Here is a 20,039-nt window from a genome sequence, read left to right as displayed (position 1 = left end):
TCTGTCTTACAGTTCTGGATGCTAGAAGTCAAAAATCAAGGTGTTAGCAAAAGCCACGCTCCCTATGAAATCTATAGTTTTCCAGCAATCTTAGGTGTTCTCTGGCTTATAGAAGCATCACTCCAATACATGGCATTCTTCCTGTGTGTCTGTGTTTTCACAGGCCATTTTTTTTATAAGGATATGAGTCATATTAGATTAGGGGCCCTCCTTACCCCAGTATGAGCTCCTTTTAACTAGTTATATCATCTCCAACAACTCTATTCCCAAATAAGGTCACATTCTAAGGTACTGGGGTTTAGGACTTCAGTATTTTTATTTGGGGGGAGAGGGCCACAATTCAGCCTATAGCGTTATCCCATCAAAGACCCAATTCTAGAATCTATTATTTTTCACAATGGAAATCTTGTTCATTTCTTTAATAAATCTTGGATCTCCTATATGTATCAGCCAGTGTGCCAGATGCTGTGAACACAAAAATGATTAGTATGACAAGTCTGGCTCGGGTTATTCATTCTTTTTCTGTAAGTGTCAGCTAAGGTTTCTAACATCCACCTTCTGAAGGAATTTTTAGAGGTCAGTCTTCATAGTCCCACTACAACTGCTTATGAGCAACAAATGTCACAGTCCACTGTAATGCTCTGTGGCACACTTATTATGTGGTGCTTTCTTGCTTGTTTGCTAATTTATTTGCCTGGTCTCCCCTCCTTCACTAAAATTTAAACTCTATGAGGTCACAGTTTGTGACTGTCTTTGTTCCTCTGATACATACCTATAAACTAGAAAAATCTTCAACCTAGTAGGCACTCAATTATTTGTTAAAAAAAAAAATTCACTGACTATCTGCATGTCAGACTATCTGTATATTATCCTTGTAGTCCTCATAACGAGCCTCCCAGGCACCTGCTGGAGCCCTAATTCATACTTGGAATTAAGGCTTTGAAAAGTTTTAATATAACCATCCTGACAAACAGGCATCAGAAGGAGTCAAATGAGGCATGATAACAACTTCAAACCAATTGGGCTTAGCCCAGTTCTGCAGCTGTGGTCACTTTTATGCTCCCGCAGCCAATCGAAAATGCTCCGTGTCCTGTATTCAAAAAATATTCCGATTTAATATACCGGAAATACAGTTCACTTCAATTTCTAAAGATAAAATCCCAACTAGATAGAATTTCTGATGCTTGAAATAGGAATAGTTGGAGAGATCTCTGAATTTAAAAATAAAACACATTTGTGCTTTCATGTAATCATACAATCAGAAAACTGAATATAACTTCCACTGGCCAACAACAAACCACTACAATTCGAGCATTCCAAATACACAGGGTGTATGAGATCAAAGTCTAATTTGCTATAAAATGCATGTAATTGGTCCAAGAAATGACAATTTTAAATTAAAACAATAAGCTATTTAATGCAAGCCATTTGAAAAAATATTTTCAACGCTATTGAAACTTAATATTAAAAGTACATTATATAAAAATATTTTACGTCATTTTTAAATAAAACTCATTTGTTTTATTAAACTGAACATTTTCTCCTAAAAAGACTTCAAGTATTAATTTTTTCCATTTTATTCCTTAAATAAAATTCTTCTGACTCACTATACTAGTAGAAAATTGTGTGTGTGTGTGTGTGTGAGAGTGTGTATGTATGTGTGTGTGTGTGTGTGTGTGTGTGTACTTTCTTTAACCTAACACACATATACATATAATTTCTTTAACCTAACCAAATTTGAAACCAATAAAATTGTTAGGTCAGCTGCCTATTCATGATAGACATAGAACGGAGGCAACTTGGTAGGAAGGGAGGAATGAATACTTGAGCCCAACTGCTCTGGGAACTTTATATGTATTATGTTTTGAAGTAAAACTATTAAAAACTTTTCATTCCTTCTCTCCTAGACAGATATTTTCTGAGAAACACTCTGCAACCAACACCCAGATTTTAGTGAGATTTTTCACAACTTCTGCAAATCTGCTAACTTTAAATACTCATGCCTTTAACATCTGTAAACACATGAACGGACAAACAGAAGTTTCCTGAATGTATTATAAACAGCATGAATAGTCTAAAAATAGTAAGGCTTGTTTTCACATTCCAATTATTGGCTATCTTAAACTTCAGTGTTTTTTGAAGTTCATTTAGCTGATTCCTATCATCCTGCTGATTTTTAAGGATTTCTGACATTTTAAATATTATCCATCATTTGTATTTGATCGTAAATTATTTCCACAGACAGAGCCCCACACCATTATTGTCCTCTGAAATGTCTTACCCCATCTGAATAGCTACCTTGGGATAGTGTGGGGTACATTTCATACACAAATTCCTGATTTGAAAGCTAGAAAGAATCTACAGAACCATCACGCCCATTTTATGGGTAATATTACCGTGGCAAAGAGGAAGGCAGTGACTTGTCCAGCCTCACACAGGACTTTGGTGGAAAACCTTTTACATAAAGCAACAGAGCTAGCAGGCCTTGACTAATTTTCAAATGCACTTAGGATCTGTGTACTGGCTGAGGGTAACGCAAAAGCATCATGTGGCAGAAACATAACCACCGGTGAACATCTCACAGTCTGGGGCACCCCTGCGGTAGCCAGCAAACAGCGCACACAGGGCTGAGCTTCAAAAGATGGTGACCCTGAACAAATGTAATTTGTGGAAGAAATAAGCCAAGAAAGGAAACATATGAAGCCTGATGGCACAAAAATCAAAATAAACAATTAAAAAATAAAAGCCTCCAGGCAATAGGGAAACAGAGAAAGGAACTACAGATATAAGGAGGACATCACCACCCTTTGCTTGAACATAAAGACTATAACCTACTTTCAACGGTAATTATAGATACAAAAACCTGCCTATGCCCACCTCTTTACATTTCAAAGACAAATAAATTTAGCTGTGAAGAAAATTTACTACTTACCAGTCCTGCTATTGGTGTAGACAGTCTATTGATCTTCTTAATGATGCCAGGCTTAAGCTTATTAATCAAACTGAAAGTAAATAAATAACATATGCAATTACAAGATGTCAATATCAGTTTAATGATTTTTTTAGCATTCTCAAAAATAACATATATCACTACTCCCTCCCCTAAATGTGTTACACAGAACCAACAGCCCATCAGAAAGCAAATAACCAAGAAATCAAGTTGAGAGACAAAGAAAAGCACCACACACAACGGTGAGTGGTCCTCGCTATTCTATAATCTCTGTGTGTGGACCCAGGCCTACTTCTATGTCCAAAGCCATCCTTCAAAGAGTTAGTTTCACATTTATTAAAGAAAGGTAATATTTGCTTATGTTTCAATTGCCAGTTTAAGAATCTCTTCATCATAACTTTGTTCACTTCACCCAAAGAATACTATTTTCTACTAATAGTTTTCACTGATTTTTTTTTCTCAAACTGATCATTTTTAAAGGTAGCTTCAAAACCATATTATTTTGCCACATTAAAAAGGTAAGGTGGACTCATATAAATAGTCAACTAACTTTTTGGTAATTCATTGAAACCCATAACTGATTGCTTTATTACCATAGCAGAATGACTGGGTGAACATTAAATTAAATGTACCAGAACACCCCAAATTAACTAAGTTACCTCGGAGTCTAGTACTTTAGATTGAACAGAACAAGTTTAAATTAACATGAAAGATACTGCAAAGATATATATGCCTCCGTACTCTATAAAAAAGAAACTTGGCTTTGACAACTGAAACTTGAGTACAGTTTTGCTTCTAAATCTAGATTATTATGAATTCTTTTTTTATTGTTGATCAGTAACACTGTGCCAGGTCATGTAGAAATTTAATGCTCTAAAAATGCTTTTCTATTAATGTTAGCTTGGTTAATTAATCATTAATCACTGTCAGAGAACACTACCTTGAAACTGATTTTCCTATTCAAAAACCCATCCACAAGAAACAATTTTTTATTCTGTAACAGAGCTCCAGAAAGAAGGCAAATAAAGGAGAAATCATTAAACATTCTGAATTTACTTGTCTCCTCGGCACAATGGTCAGCAGAAAAAAAGAAAATCTGAAGCCTGTGGAATGTCACTCCTTCAACATTCCAAAGACTTATATATACACTTGAGTGTGCTAAAAATAAAAAAGACAAAACTCTTGATGTAATAGCCTACAGAATGTTGTTCGGCAGGATTCATAATTACAAAACAGTGGCTTATGAAGACTTAGTTTGGTGAACAAAAGATGTTTTTCGTTTTCATGGTTTCTACACACAAAGATCATTTGACAAGTTAGTCAATATAGTTAATACCATCCTCCTGATAGAACAATTATTCCCTGACTCCTAATTTCTGATTTGCACACAGAAAGACAAGAAGAGAGGAAAGCTTTCTCCCTCATGTCCACATGATTTTTTTTCTTAATCACTAGCTGAGGAGGCAGGAAAGAATTCAGTAAGTTTATCAGAAATAATAATTCCTAATTAATTCTTCTAGTTGTTCCCTATGAACAAGGTATTTCTATATTTCCATTACTGGTGGCATTCTTGCAATGCATAGAAAAACTAATAACTGCAGTATTACTGAATGGAAACATAATTCTGGCAAGTATAAATCAAGAAATTATCTGCAGTTTGTGACCACTACCTTGGCACTGACTTTCCTAGAGTAACTTGTATTTTGAAGTTTAATCTTTAAATGACATAAATTGGAGGCCATTATGAGCTGGGGCAACATAAAAAATGTCAGGAAAGTCTGGCTGGAGGAAGAGTGTCATAAATTTCTGCTCCACCTATTTGAGTCACTGGTGACTTTGACCAGGTCATTCAGTTTACCTGTTTATATCACGTATCATTTTTATGTTACAGGTTTTGTAAGAGAAAGTACGTTTTTAAAAATACAGCTTCTGGAATTAGAATTAATAATATCACCTACTCTCAATTCAGTCAGCCAAGGAAAGTAGAAGATACAGCTAAAAGAAATAGAAAAGATAAATGACGTCTCCCAGTATTGAGTTAATTAACTCCTACCTCATCAGAAGGTTCCAAAGCTATTACTTAGAAGCAACATACACACATGGATTAGCATTCCTTTTCCACCCTACACCTTCAAGTACATATGCAAACACGGAAATAACCATGAGGAAAAAACAACACTCTGAATAACACACAAACTAGCCTCTAAAAAGTTGAGTCATTGGAGGAAAATCCTGTATTATTTTGTTAGTAGTTACAATGGTCATCTATTCTAAACATTATAAGCTGGAGAGAAGACACAGGTAGTCTTGGCAAATACTGAACATCCAATTAAATTATGAATCATCAGAAGTTATTTTCATATACAATTAAAGGAAAACCTTTTAGAATATTTCTTCTAAGGAGAAAAACAGTGAGTCTTACAAAATCTAAACCTCTGTGAAATTTGTGTGCCTAGAGAAATAGGGGCATAATCTTATGTCAAATCAAAAGCAAGTGCCATCTATGGAAATACTCTTTTCTACAAGTAGAACTTCTTTGCATAATAAGCATTCTTCAATCACACATATAGAATTCCTAAGGTAACACTGGCTTCAGGTAACTGACTCTATTCAAGATTCAGGTAACATAATAACCTTCCAGATACCTCTATGTAGTAGGATCTAGAATCAGTCAAGGAGCCATTTTATCTGTTTGTTTCCCCTTGTTCCAGCTCTCTAGCCCTAGGTAGAATTATCTCTGTCTTCCTCCAAGCCTTTCCTTAAGACCAGAGCCTGAGCCTGGTTCTGTGCTTGGTTAGTGCATCAGAGGCTTGCTCTTCTGATAGGATCAAAACCAGAAGAAAGCACCTAGTAATTTGACACCTCCCAAGGCAGAGCATTCACAGGTAAAGCCAGCAACTTCTCTCCTCCCTCAGCTCACCCCTTGCTAGGATCAGAATGTTTACATTCTTCCCAAAACTCATACCTTGAAATCCTAACCCTGAAAATAACAGTATTAGGAGGGGGAGCCCCTGGGACATGATTACGTCATGAGGGTAGAACCCTCATGAATCGGATTAGGTCCCTTATAAAAGAGGCTCCTGAAAGCTGCCTTGCCCCTTCCACCACATGAGGTTACAGTGAGAAGTCTGTCTACGAAGGAAGCAGGTCCTCACTATATGCCACATATGCCAGTGCCTTGATCTTAGACTTTCCAGCCTCCAGAACTGTGATAAATAAATGTCTATTGTTTATAAACTGCCTAATTTATGGTATCGTGATATAGCAGCACCCCAAAAAAAGGTATCTCTCAAGTCGCCTCCTTCCTTTTCTTCTCACTCCCCTCCTTCAGCCTCAAACATATTGTCCGCTTCCTTCAAAGGAGTTGCACGATGACAGATACTAGAGAGTTGGCTCTGTTCAAAAGCCTTGTCAGTAAATATAACCCGACTTTAAATATAACTCAGAGAGGAAATTCAGAAAACTGTACATAAAGCTCTATATAATAATGTCTGGCTCAGTTACAAAAGCTTTAGTGAGAACTAGAATTTGATGCTCTGTTTCTATTAGTGTCCAGAAACTAGTTTTAAATGCCAAATTTCATTTTTCCCTTTATCAGAAAGATTTTCAGCTGAGGTACAAAATTTATGGACACTTTTTGAGTTCCTATTTCCAAAGATTTTCAAAATGAACAAGAAAGATGACTTTGAATAACATATTAATACACTGAATGAACTTTTTAACCTGTGAATTATTGTCATTCACACACACATATTTCTAATATCTTTTTCATATGCATTTTCTAAATATCTCCTATTATCAAACTTCTATTAATAACTACATTTTTTAAAGATATAATAAAGATATTACATTTTGTTCACCAATTAAAGAGCAATGATTTCTGCTTTTTTAATGTTTTATTTATTTCAGTAGATTTTTGGGGAACAGATGGTGTTTCATTACATGAATAAGTTCTTTGGTAGTGATTTCTGAGATATAGGTGCACCCATCACTTGAGGACTGGACACTGTACCCAGTATGCAGTCCTTCATCCCTCACTACACTGTACTCTTCCCCCCGAGTCCCCAAAGTCCAATACATTATTCTTATGCTTTTGCATCCTCATAGCTTAGCTCCCACTTATGCTGAGAACATCTGATGTTTGGTTTTCCATTCCTGAGTTACCTCACTTAGAATAATGGTCTCCCATCCCATCCAGGTTGCTGCAAATGCCATTATTTTGTTCCTTTTTATGGTTCAGTGGTAGTCCGTGACATATATATTTACACCATATCTTCTTTATCCAATCACTGATTGATGAGCATTTGGGCTAGTTCCATATTTTTGCAACTGCAAATTGTGCTTCTATAAACATGGGTGTGCAAGTATCTTTTTCGTATAATGACTTATTTTCCTCTGGTTAGATACCTAGTAATGGTAGATCTACCTTTAGTTCTTTAAGAATCTCCACACTGTTTTCCATAGTGGCTGTACAAGTTTACATTCCCATCAGCAGGGTAAAACTGTTCCCTTTACGCTGCATCCACACCAACAACTATTTTTTTTTTAATTTTTTTATTATGGTCATTTTTGTAGGAGTGCAGTGCTACTGCATTGTGGTTTTGATTTGTGTTTCCCTGATTATTAGTGATGTTGAGCATTTTTCCATATGCTTGTTGACCATTTGTATATCTTCTTTTGAGAATTGTCTATTCACGTCCTTAGCCCACTTTTTGATGGGATTGTTTGTATTTTCTCTTGCTGATTTGTTTGAGTTCCTTGTAGATTCTGGATATTAGTCCTTTGTCAGATGTACGCATTGTGAAGATTTTCTTCCATTCTGTGGGTTGTCTGTTTACTCTGCTGATTGTTTCTTTTGCTGTGCAGAAGCTTTTTAGTTTAATTAAGTCCCATCTATTTATCTTTGTTTTTGTTGGATTTGCTTTTGGGTTTTTGGTCACAATGTCTTTGCCTAAGCCAATGTCTAGAAGGGTTTTTTCAATGTTATCTTCTAGAATTTTTATGGTCTCAGGTCTTAGATTTGAGTCTCTGATCCATCTTGAGTTGATTTTTGTATAAGGTGAAAGATGAGCATCCAGTTTCATTCTTCTACATGTGGCTTACCAATTATCCCAGCACCATTTGTTGAATAGTGTGTCCCTTCCCTACTTTATGTTTTTGTTTGCTTTGTGGAAGAGCAGCAGTTGGCTGTAAGTATTTGGCTTTATTTCTGCATTCTCTATTCTGTTCTATTAGTCTTTGTGCCTATTTCACATAGGATTTTTGTTTTATCCACTATATGGCGTTAATGCATTTGCTTCCTTTTCCTCTAAACACAAATTCTGCTCCTTAAGCATTTTAATGTGTACTAAATATGGCACTATGCTGGGATCGGCAGCAGAGCAATCAGACAGTCCAGCTGCTAGAGGCGCAGATGACCTTCTCCCCACAAACAGCATTGCCTAGCACTTAGCAAAACACCTGGCATGTCAGAGGTGCTTTACAGATATTTACTAAAATCCACTGCCCCGTTTTTAATGCAGAAATATTTCTGTGAAATATGAAGCAAATGATTCAAAATCTCTATCTTCTTTATAAAGAAATTTTTAAATATTTTACCTCTGCTTTCAAATGCTAGAAATGTTTTTTGCTTTTAACAAAAACACTCCTCTCTAGTATTTTTTTGTTGTTTGCCAGACAAGCCAAACTTTGATATTCTCTTATTGCTAGTGTTGATCAAAAAAGTAAGCTATCAGATACATTAACTTGGACTGGTTAGCTTAATTACGTAAACGCCTTACTAAAATTTGAAATTAATATTTTAGTATTTTCAAAGATTGCCAGTAAAATTCATGGAAGTTTAATTTCTAGAATTTATATGGTAGTAATTTTGAATACTGCTGAATTACCTACAAAACACAGTAAAAGTTAACAGTAAATGTTAAGATGGGAAAGTGTATGGAACAGCAATATCAGTACCAAAGTAATTTATAGTCACCACTTTCTTATGATGGAACTTTGTTTTATGGCCTTACTGTTCTGCTTGAAGCATTCTGAATTGGGTCTAGTAAACCATGAGAAGTCTCAGGGCAGATACCTCTTATTCTGAGATTCTCAATAATTATAGTACTAATGTGTTTCACTGAGGAGTAGAAAATTTCTCAATATCACCACAAAAGCAAAGGGCATTTAGACACAGACCTTATACCCTTCACAACAATTATCTCAAAGTGGATCACAGACCTAAATATAAAACCAAAAACTATTAAAACTACTAGAAGAAAACATACGAGGAAGTCTAGAGACTTTAGGTTTGACAACGACTTGTTAGCTATGACACCAAAAGCACAATTCATAAAAGAAATAATTGATACAGTGGACATCATTAAAATTAAAAATATCTGCTTTGTAAAAGACATGTCAAAGGAATAAAAAGACAAGCCACAGACTGAGAGAAAATATTTGTTAAAGACTAATCTGAGGCCGGGCGCGGTGGCTCACGCCTGTAATCCCAGCACTTTGGGAGGCCGAGGCGGGTGGATCACGAGGTCAAGAGATCGAGACCATCCTGGTCAACACGGTGAAACCCCGTCTCTACTAAAAATACAAAAAATTATCTGGGCATGGTGGTGCGTGCCTGTAATCCCAGCTACTCAGGAGGCTGAGGCAGGAGAATTGCCTGAACCCGGGAGGCGGAGGTTGCGGTGAGCCAAGATTGCGCCATTGCACTCCAGCCTGGGTAACAAGAGCGAAACTCCGTCTCAAAAAAAAAAAAAAAAAAAAGACTAATCTGAAAAAGGACTCTTATCTAAAACATACAAGGAAGTCTTAAAAAGTCAACAATGAGAAAATCTAATTTAAAATGATAAAAATCTGATTTAATAAGAAAATCTGATTTAAAAATGGGCCAAAGACGCTAAAAGACACCTCACTGAGGAAGACATGAAGATGTGACAAATAAGCACATGAAAAAATGCTCCACACTGATACATCATCAGGTACATGCAAATTAAAACAACGAGATACCACTACACATTTATTAGAATGGTCAAAATTCAGAACCCGGACAACATCAAATGCTCACAGGGATGTGGAACGAGAACTCTCATTCTCTGCTGGTAGAAATGCAAAATGGTACAGACATTTTGAAATCAAGTTTGGCAGTTTCTTACACAACTAAACATACTCTTATCATATGGTCCAACAATCATGTTCCTTGATATTTACCAAAAGGAGCTAAAAATTTACATTTACACAAAAGCTTGCACATGGATTGTATTAGTCTGTTCTCATGCTGCTATAAAGAACTACCTGAGACTAGATAATCTATAAAGAAAAGAGGTTTAATTAACTCACAGTTCCTCAGGCTTAACAGGAAGCATGACTGAGAGGCCTCAGGAAACTTACAACCATGGTGGGAGGCAAAGGGGAAGCAAGCCCGTCCTACCATTGCAAAGGAGAGACAGCAAGAGAAGATGGAAGTGCCACACACTTTTAAACCATCAGGTCTTGTGAGAACTCACTATCAAGAAAACAGCATGGGGGAAATCTGCCCCCATGATCTAATCATCTTCCACCAGGTCCCTCCCCTCAACACTGGGAATTACAATTTGACATGAGATTTGCATGGGACACAGGGCCAAACTACATCATGGATGTTTATAGCAATTTTATTCATAATTGCCAAAACTGGGAAGCAACCAATAAGGCCTTCATTTGATGAATGAATAAACAAACTCTGGAACATCCAGACTGTGGAATGTTATTCAGCACTAAAGAGAAATGAGCTATCAAACCATAAAAAGACATGGAAGAAAGTACATATGATTCAGTGAAAGGAGCCAACCTGAAAAGGCTATGCCCTGTATGATTCCGTGTATGTGACATTCTGGAAAAGTCAAAACCATAAAGACAGTAAAGATCAGTGGTTGCCAGGGGTTAGAAGTAAAGGAGGGATGAACGGGAGTAGCACAGAGGATTTCTACAGCAGTGAAACAATTCTGTGATACTATAATGATGGGTGCATGTCATTATACATTTATCCAAAACCACAGCCCACACAACACCAAGAATGAACCCGAATGTAAACCATGGACTCTGGGTGATGATGCTGTGTCAAGGTAGGTCCACCAATGGTAACCAATGTACCCCTCTGGTGGGGATGGCTGTGTATATGCGGAGGCATGGAGAACATGGGATCTTTCTGTACCTTCCCCTCAGTTTTTCTGTGAACCCAAAACTGTTCTATTAAAAAGTCTTCAAAACAAAAACAACAGAAAGCAAAAGGAATCTGGCTTCCTGTACTATCTAACTATGAAGTAACGTTATGAAATTCCTCTCGATCCTTCAGGTAAGTGAGAGTGATATATCAGTCTCTCTCCATGATTTCAACCCTCAACTTTGAGGCCACAATATTAAAAAAAACTTCTGCAAAACTTGAAATGAGTCTTTAGAGTGTGTCTATTATAACTGAAGTGAATTTTTAAGTTGCTGTTTGCCAAGCTGACTTTTAACTTGATATACTCTTTCTTTGAAAAAAAAATCATGTTTTTGCTAGGTATAGCTATTACATCACAGGTGAAATGAACCATGATGCTTAAAAAGAAGGCATGCAGATCTCAACTGTAAAACACTGCCATGGAGAGAAAGCACACTAACATTTTTACAATCATTTTTATGAAGTTGAACCCGTGCACCATTGTTTGCCTATTGCTGGACGGTCATGTAACATGGAAACTTCAAAGCTTATATTACTTGATAGTAAAGAAAAACAGTTTTCACAAAATTTCAAAAGCCTATAAAAACAGATCAGGGTCATAAATAGTGATGGCATGCTGGAGCGCTGTATGTAAGCAACTGTCCTTAGGAAATTCAAAACCAGAAACACCTCTAAGGAAAAAGGCCTTTCCCACTACTTGAAAGCCTCAGGGCTTCCCATGGAGCACTGCGCAGAAGCCCCAGGGACCTAACCTTATCACCAGCACTCTATGTGTGGGTGGAGATCTCCAACTCCAGCAAAAAGATAGAGCTCTCTTGGCAGGAATGACAAGCGACAACGTTCTCTATCTTACCCAATGCCTTAAAATGATCATCTGAGTGCCCCACAGTAAACAGTAGTACTTGTAAAATATATATATCTATATATAACTGAATGTATGTTATATATCTTTAATAAAATATTACGGTATTCTTAGGCAGATAGTTGTGGTCGCACGGTTAATACAAATAGAAACAGGATCCCTCATACCAATAGGGGTGAACATCTTGCTCCTGTCTTTCCAAGGTGCAAGAAAGAGAAAAGAAGACCTGGTGACAGTGTTCTTAATGTGAGCCATGTGTTCGAAAAGGCATAAACTTCTGATATGTGGCTGACTGTGGCAGAGACCTGGGATCATTTCAGCGATGGGAGGTATGGACTGACTAACCAGTGACACACCCAATCAGACTATCATCAAGCAAATCTTCTCTCTTCATCAGAGAAAAAAAGAGTGTTTTCATTTGAATATTTCCAAGATTGCCATCATAAGATGAGTAACTGGGAAATTACCGATATCATCAGCTGTTTATGTCTCAACCAAGTATGCTTAGAGAAGAAGAGTAATTCTGCTAGAACCCAGGGTAAAACAAGATCATGGACAGTGATGAAGTGACACATCTTTTATGTATTTTTTTTTGAGATGGAGTATATTTTTAAAATATATATAAGGCAGTCCACATGAACACCAACAAATACGGAAGATAGAAGACAGATTAAAGAACACTACTGGCCGGGCGCGGTGGCTCACGCCTGTAATCTCAGCACTTTGGGAGGCCGAGGCAGGTGGATCACGAGGTCAAGAGATTGAGACCATCCTGGTCAATGCGGAGAAACCCTGTCTCTACTAAAACTACAAAAAATTAGCTGGGCATGGTGGCGCGTGCCTGTAATCCCAGCTACTCAGGAGGCTGAGGCAGGAGAATTGCCTGAACCCAGGAGGCGGAGGTTGCAGTGAGCCGAGATCGTGCCATTGCACTCCAGCCTGGGTAACAAGAGCGAAACTCCGTCTCAAAAAAAAAAAAAAAAAAAAAAAGAACACTACTAATAAAATTCATAGTACATTATAACAAAGACCTAAAATCACCTTATACACACTTGTCAATCCTTCTATTAATTAGAAAAGCCAAAATATCAGACAGTGTTCCCAACTCACTATTTAGGAAAGCCAAGAGAGACGACCATATACTTTCATCAAGGGAGTATTCTTTAACCCTCAACTCACGAGATCCCACAGTCAAACTAAATGACACTAAAATGATAGAAAGATACTAACTTCGTTAGTCAATTAGATTAAAAGGCAATGAACACACATAACCATCCTCATTACTGAAATGTATATCTTGTCTGAAACCTCAGTGCACACTTTATCCCCACTTTAGACTATCTGAAATGTCAGTACACTTCCAATTGATTGAAAGCTATAATAAGTTATTTGAACTTTTCACTTTGATATTTCAGAACACCAGTTCAAAAGGAAAGTGTACTACTAATGGATTTTTTTAAAACTGCTGAAATTACTGAATGAAATATTTAAAAAAAACTCTTTCATGGTGGTAATAAATGAGAATGCCTAGAGGCTTCTAATAGGCAACAAGCAGAACCTATATTTCACAAGAAATATGATTCTGGCAGTGAGCCACATAGAAGTCAGCCTTATCCTGTATGAAAATGAATTCGGGTTTTAAAAATATCCCAATCATATTTCAGCTAACACTTGGGCTCTGCAGTGGGTAAAATATCCTGAAAGACAAATAGTTTACTCTAGTTAGCATTAATTAAAAAGTCAGGGCTTGTAATACCAGACCTCCAAACAGCTGACCTTGTTTTCCTCCCAGGCGTTATACAGAAAACGCAGGTGGATGAGGCCACAAACAATGGTGCCTGCTTAACCATTTCATAGAGCAACCAGCCAGGCTTTCCTCGGTTACAGATTTCACACGCAATCTAGTTATCTGGACTTTTTATTTGTTACCACCACAGTTTTTAGATGAATGTGTCAACATTAACCAGTGACAATAAACAATGCGATTCACAATTTAGAGGAAGATTTTTTTAGTAAAGATATTATGCAGTACTTTGGTATCCCACAGTAAATTACAATTGCTGATTACCATGGCTTAAGATTTACTTACGCTACTTTTGGGAAACATTAAAGAATACTGGGTACTAAGAGATTGATTAGACTTATGTGGTAATGCACAAAACTCCCAACTGGTGTTATTCCAATTAGAAAACAGTATTAGAATGAGCTTTGGAAGTCTGAGAATTAAAGTGACATTTAAACAAAAAAAACTAGCATAACTCTAAACATTCATCCAAATGTTTGCTGTTGCCATTAAGGTAGAAATTACATATTTATTCTAACCTGTACTGCCTGTGCTCACAATAGCTTTTCATCAACTCTGAATATCTTCCCTGGTCACGCTATGCTGATCTTTTCAGGCTGGGTATAGCTTTGGAAATCACTTCCAATCATTCAGAGCTCAGCCTGGTATATAAGTTGCATTTTAAATAAAAAACTGGGTATCACTATCAAACATGTTTAAAGACCTATTTATTGGCTCAATGCTCCAAAAGTGGGATCCCTAAAACATTATGGGCATTAGTTCATTACTGGAAATATATAACCTACAAAGTGACTTGTTTGAAAAGATCATGTATTTGAGATATATGCTTTTGTAAATCTAAAAAGAAACCCTGTACTTCATAGGCAAACTTCCTATAAAACCTACCCAATTCTTATTCAGACTTGTGGGGTGTATGGTTGATGGCTTTTCTTTACTGCAAATATCAAATAATAGCTAAGGTAGTTTGCAGGTCACATGCCTCTTTCTAATAGGCACTGTTTCCCCTCCATCTTCTAAACATTACTGGAATACATTTCAATCATACAGTTTTCAAATTAAGAGAAAATAACTTCCCATTAGTGACCAATTGGGCTACGTGGTCTACTTAAACTAATTTAAACACTATTTGACTCATTGTCAAACTAATTTAAACACTATTCATACTCCCATGAATGTGACACTGGAAGATGACAAGAAACACACTTTAAACTTTATTCCTGACCCTTATTCATGAGTCTGTCCTGCTATACATTAGGTGAAACCACATGAAACTGACATTTCTGTCAGTCACAAGTGGTTAAATACCAGCAACTTCATAGGGAACAAATTAATAATATCACCCTAAGACAAAGAAGCTTGAACACCTGCTAACAGCACTGACAAGATAGAGACTGTTATTTACATGCCCATCCTCTAGCAACGACTTGTATTAATACCAAGTCTGATAGTTTATAAAAACCTTAATATATATACACATACTGTTGAACTCAGCAACCCTGTGAATTAGGCACATCAAGTACCTTGATCTCCACTTTACAGATGAGAAAATAAGGCTCAAATGTTAAGTCACTTGGTCAATTGTTCAAAGATGTGAAGTGACTTATTCAAAGGTCCAAAAGTAATGGAGCAAGAAATCTAACCTAGGCCCTTTGATTCCAGACCTTTCCTGCAAACAACTCCTTCAAAAGGATAAAAAAAATCTCTAAGTACTAGTGCATACACTCTCACTGCTTAAATGTGGACAGATAGCATAAATGCCTATGTGATAAGTGTCTAAATTGACATATTAAGTGCTTTCAAAAATGCGGGTGAGTACTTAAGTACATTCTTAGAAATTATTTGCTCACTTCTACAACAACTGCCTTCCTCCAGGATTTCATCATTTTGGTCCACAGGCCTGCCTCTCCCTTCTTCCCAAAGGTTGCAAACCTGGCTAACTGTACAATGCATCCATTGGGGAACAAAATATCACACTACAGATCCAACGTAGGTCTTATACCATCATTCATGGTTACTAGCCTATTTTACTTCTTTGTAAACAAAGTCTAGGGTATGGTTCTCAATGGTATCCATTAATTGAATGAATGGTCCTTAAATTGATTTTGATAATGACTCCACTTAAAGCTAAAAAGAAAAATCAACCACTCCAATCGTCACGATTGATTGATGAAGAAAAGACTTTGTGTATTAAGTTCTAAACCAGGCAATTCTACCCATTAGATTATTCAGACTAAGAGATCAATGGTAAAATGTTGTAAGGCTTCCTTATCAACCACCCACCCCCTACTGGCCCACCATGTAATGAAATCTTTCTTGTTTACTAATTAAAAATGATACATATGTTACCAGTGCTATCTGTAGCTACAGAGACGATAACCCCTTCTTCCTACTCTTTCCTACTGTGAGGTATCAATTTGCAGGGATCAAATCTCACCTGTGAGCAAGAACACATTTCTGTGACTATGGTAGCCTTGGGCGGAGCCAAACCCCTCATCACCCACACACACACACATTTTTGCCTTTGAAGTAGTTTTTAAATATTTTAAATACTTACTCACACAGCAGAACACCGTTTTCTAGAGAGGCTCGAAAATCTTTTGTTTCAAAATTCTTCTCTGTTACTGCCTGAAAGATAGATTTGGGTGTTAATTTTCTCTTAAGCAGGGATAACACGCAAGTCAAATTCAGCATTAGATTAATTAATATGCATTTAATGTTATACTTGAAGGATTAGACTGTTAGATCCTATAATCTGTTCGTTAAAGGACTATGTACTGTTTGTTTTATGTTACAAAGAGAGAGGTTAACCATTTTAGTATGCCAAGTATATACAGGAAAAAAATACAATGAGGGTTTTTGGTAATATAATCATTTTATTGGATGATACACAAAAGGTAAGAGCTCAACTAAATTTCCAACATATTTTATATATATTTTTTAAACTATGGATGATCTATTCTACTAAGAGTGAATAAAAACAGTTTAAGATATAAATTCAAAATACCAACTACACTGAATACCCATATCATTAATTTCAATTCCATCTCTATATTCCTCAAGTTTCATTACAAAGCTAAATAACAGATGGCACAACGCTTTTTAAACTTATTTATGAAATAGCCCTAATAGATGCACAGAGACACCCTTGGGAGAAGACTACTAAATCCTGGCACAGAGAGAGAGGTGAAATGGTGAATAAACAGGCAATTCCCAACTTAAGAAATTACATAGTTTTAGTGACATCTTATAATAAAATTAACTTCAGATGGATTAGAGACTTAAACATAAGACCTAACACCATAAAAACCGCAAAACCTAGGCAAAACCATTCAGGACATAGACATAGGCAAGGACTTCATGTCTAAAACACCAAAAGCATTGGCAACAAAAGCCAAAATAGAGAAATGGGATCTAATTAAACTCCAGAGCTTCTGCACAGCAAAGGAAACCACCATTAGGGTGAAACGGCAACCTACAGAATGGGAAAAAATTTTTTGCAATCTACCCATCTGACAAAGGACTTATATCCAAAATCTACAAAGAACAAAAACAGATTTACAAGAAAACAAACAAACCAACCAACCTATTCAAAAGTGGGCAAAGGATATGAACAGACACTTCTCAAAAGAAGACACACATGAGGCCAACAAAAATATGAAAAAATGCACATCATCACTGGTCATTAGAGAAATGCAAATCTAAACTACATTGAGATACCATCTCACACCAGTTAGAATGACAATTGTTAAAAAATCTGGAGACAACAGATGCTGGAGAGGATGTGGAGAAATAGGAACACTTTTACACTGTTGGTAGCAGTGTAAATTAGTTCAGCCATTGTGGAAGACAGTGTGGCGATTCCTCAAGGACCTAGAAACAGAAACTCCATTTGACCCAGTAATCCCATTACTCTGTATATATCCAAAGGATTATAAATCATTCTATTATAAGGACACATGCACACGTATGTTCACTGCGGCACTGTTTACAATAGCAAAGACCTGGAACCAGCCCAAATGCCCATGGATGATGGACTGGACAGGGAAAATGTGGCACATATACACCATGGAATACTATGCAGCCATCAAAAACGATGAGTTTGTGTCCTTTGTAGGGTCATGGATGAACCTGGAAATCATCATTCTCAGCAAACTGATACAAGAACAGAGAATCAAGCACTGCATGTTCTCACTCACAGATGAGTGTTGAACAATCAGAACACATGGACACAGGGAGGGGAGGATCACACACTGAGGTCTGTGGGCAGGGACTAGAGGAGGGACGGTGGGGAGTAGGGAGTTGGGGAGGGATAACATGGGAAGAAATGCTAGATATAGGTGATAGGGATGGAGGCAGCAAACCACATTGCCATATATGTACCTATGCAATAATTCTGCATGTTCTTTACATGTACCCCAGAACCTAAAATGCAATAAAATATATATTTAAAAAAAAAAAAAGATCAAGGAAAGAGGCTGATTCCCCACAGTGGGTTCTTCCTCTCGAGGATTGCCTCATGTTTGGTCCTGCCAATGTTCATTGCATTTCAATACCTTCAAACAGTTTATTGTGTATGTTTTCCAGCTTTTATTGTTTTTACCAGGAGGTTAGTCTAATACTACTGACTCTGTTATGGTTAGAAATGGTGTTCTCTCCCCCTTCCCCAAACTTCCCTAACATTTCTCTTTATAGATGTTTATCAACAGTCACAGTCATTATTTGCCTCCTTGTGGGGCACTTTAACTGCATCTTCACACAGAGAGCAAAGATGGGATGCTTTCCTTTCAAATGACTTCTGATTTTTTTAAAAAACTATTTAAGGAACCTCTCAAAAAACACATAGCCACAATTTGCATCGCAAGAATCACTAATATCTCTATGTTCAGTGGGTAATACTATATTCTCCAGCCATGGCTTACTAGGATGTTCCAGACTCTCCCTTCTGAGAACACCAGAAAAGCAGGCTAGGCATGGTAGCTTATGCCTGTAATCCCAGTGCTTTGGGAGGCCAAGGTGGATGGATCGCTTGAGGCTGGGATTTCAAGACCTGCCTGGTTAACATGGTAAAATCCCATATCTACTAAAAATACAAAAATTAGCCTGGCATGGTGGCATGCGTCTGTAATCCCAGCTACTCCAGAAGTTGAGGCAGGAGAATCTCTTGAACCCAGGAGGTGGAGGTTACAGTGAACCAAGATCACGCCACTGCTCTCCAGCCTGGCTGACAGAGCAAGATTTCCACAGGTAGAAGAGGGTAGCTTACCTGTGCTTCACCCATTAAGAGGAGCCCAAAGAGGAATGAAAAATCTGAGGACTAGATTTCCATTGATCTTAACATAGAGGTAACAGGAGTATTTATAGCAGCTCTATCTACTGTGTGTACACTACCTGTCTATCAGGTGTGGGGTGAAGTATCTTAGACCCCATGGCTCCAACGGAGGGCCCCATGTCAGCCTCATCTATGCCACCAGGGAGCTGGTTAAAAATGCACAGTCTGGCCAGGTGCGGTCACTCACACCTGTAATCCCAGCATTTTGGGAGGCTGAAGCAAATGGATCACTTGAGGTCAGGAGTTTGAGACCAACCTGGCCAATGTGGTAAAACCCTGTTTCTACTAAAAATATAAAAACTAGCTGAGTGTGGTGGCACACGCCTGTAATCCCAGCTCCTCAGGAGGCTGAGGCAGGAGAATTGCTTGAACCCGGGAGGTGGGGTTGCAGTGAGCCAAGATCACACCACTGCACTCCAGCCAGGGCAACAGAGTAAGACTTCGGGTGTTGAACAGTGAGAACACGTGGACTCAGGGAGAGGAGCATCACACACCGGGCGCAGCTGGAGGGGGTAGGGGAGAGAGTGTGGGGAGTGGGGAGGGATAACATGGGGAGAAATGCCAGATATACTATGCACCTGAAGTGAAAGAAAGAAAGAGAAAAAGAAAGAGGAAGGAAGGAAGGAAGGAAGGAAGGAAGGAAGGAAGGAAGGAAGGCAGGCAGGCAGGCAGGCAGGCAGGCAGGCAGGCAGGCAGAGAGAGAGAAAGAAAGAGAGAAAGAGAGAGAGAAAGAAAGAAGAAAGAAGACAGAAAGAGAAAAAGAAAAGAAAAAAGAAAGGAAAAGGAAAGAAAAGAACGAAAGAGAGAAAGAGAGAAAGAGAGAGAAAGAGAGGAAAGAAAGAAGAAAGAAAGAAAGAAAGAAAGAAAGAAAGAAAGAAAGAGAAAGAAAGAAAGAAA

The 20,039-nt window shown here is 37.5% G+C and overlaps 1 protein-coding gene across 17 annotated transcripts in view; it reads right to left on the bottom strand.

The window, feature by feature from the left end:
- LMO7 (LIM domain 7) overlaps nt 1–20,039 on the bottom strand; it is a 231,635-nt gene that overhangs the window by 130,684 nt on the left and 80,912 nt on the right. For all 17 annotated transcript variants that reach the window (XM_032277371.1, XM_032277375.1, XM_032277373.1 and 14 more), the window contains exons 2-3: nt 16,368–16,438; nt 2,933–3,002 (exon numbers count right to left, since the gene is read on the bottom strand). In XM_032277371.1, coding sequence (XP_032133262.1) covers nt 2,933–3,002; nt 16,368–16,438 — 141 coding nt within the window. The remainder of the gene's footprint in view (nt 1–2,932; nt 3,003–16,367; nt 16,439–20,039) is intronic.

The sequence above is a fragment of the Sapajus apella genome, unplaced genomic scaffold (assembly GCF_009761245.1).
Source record: "Sapajus apella isolate SASKATOON/1434 unplaced genomic scaffold, GSC_monkey_1.0 scaffold9, whole genome shotgun sequence".
NCBI classification, from domain to species: domain Eukaryota; kingdom Metazoa; phylum Chordata; class Mammalia; order Primates; family Cebidae; genus Sapajus; species Sapajus apella.
This window is presented reverse-complemented; position numbering and strand designations above follow the sequence as displayed.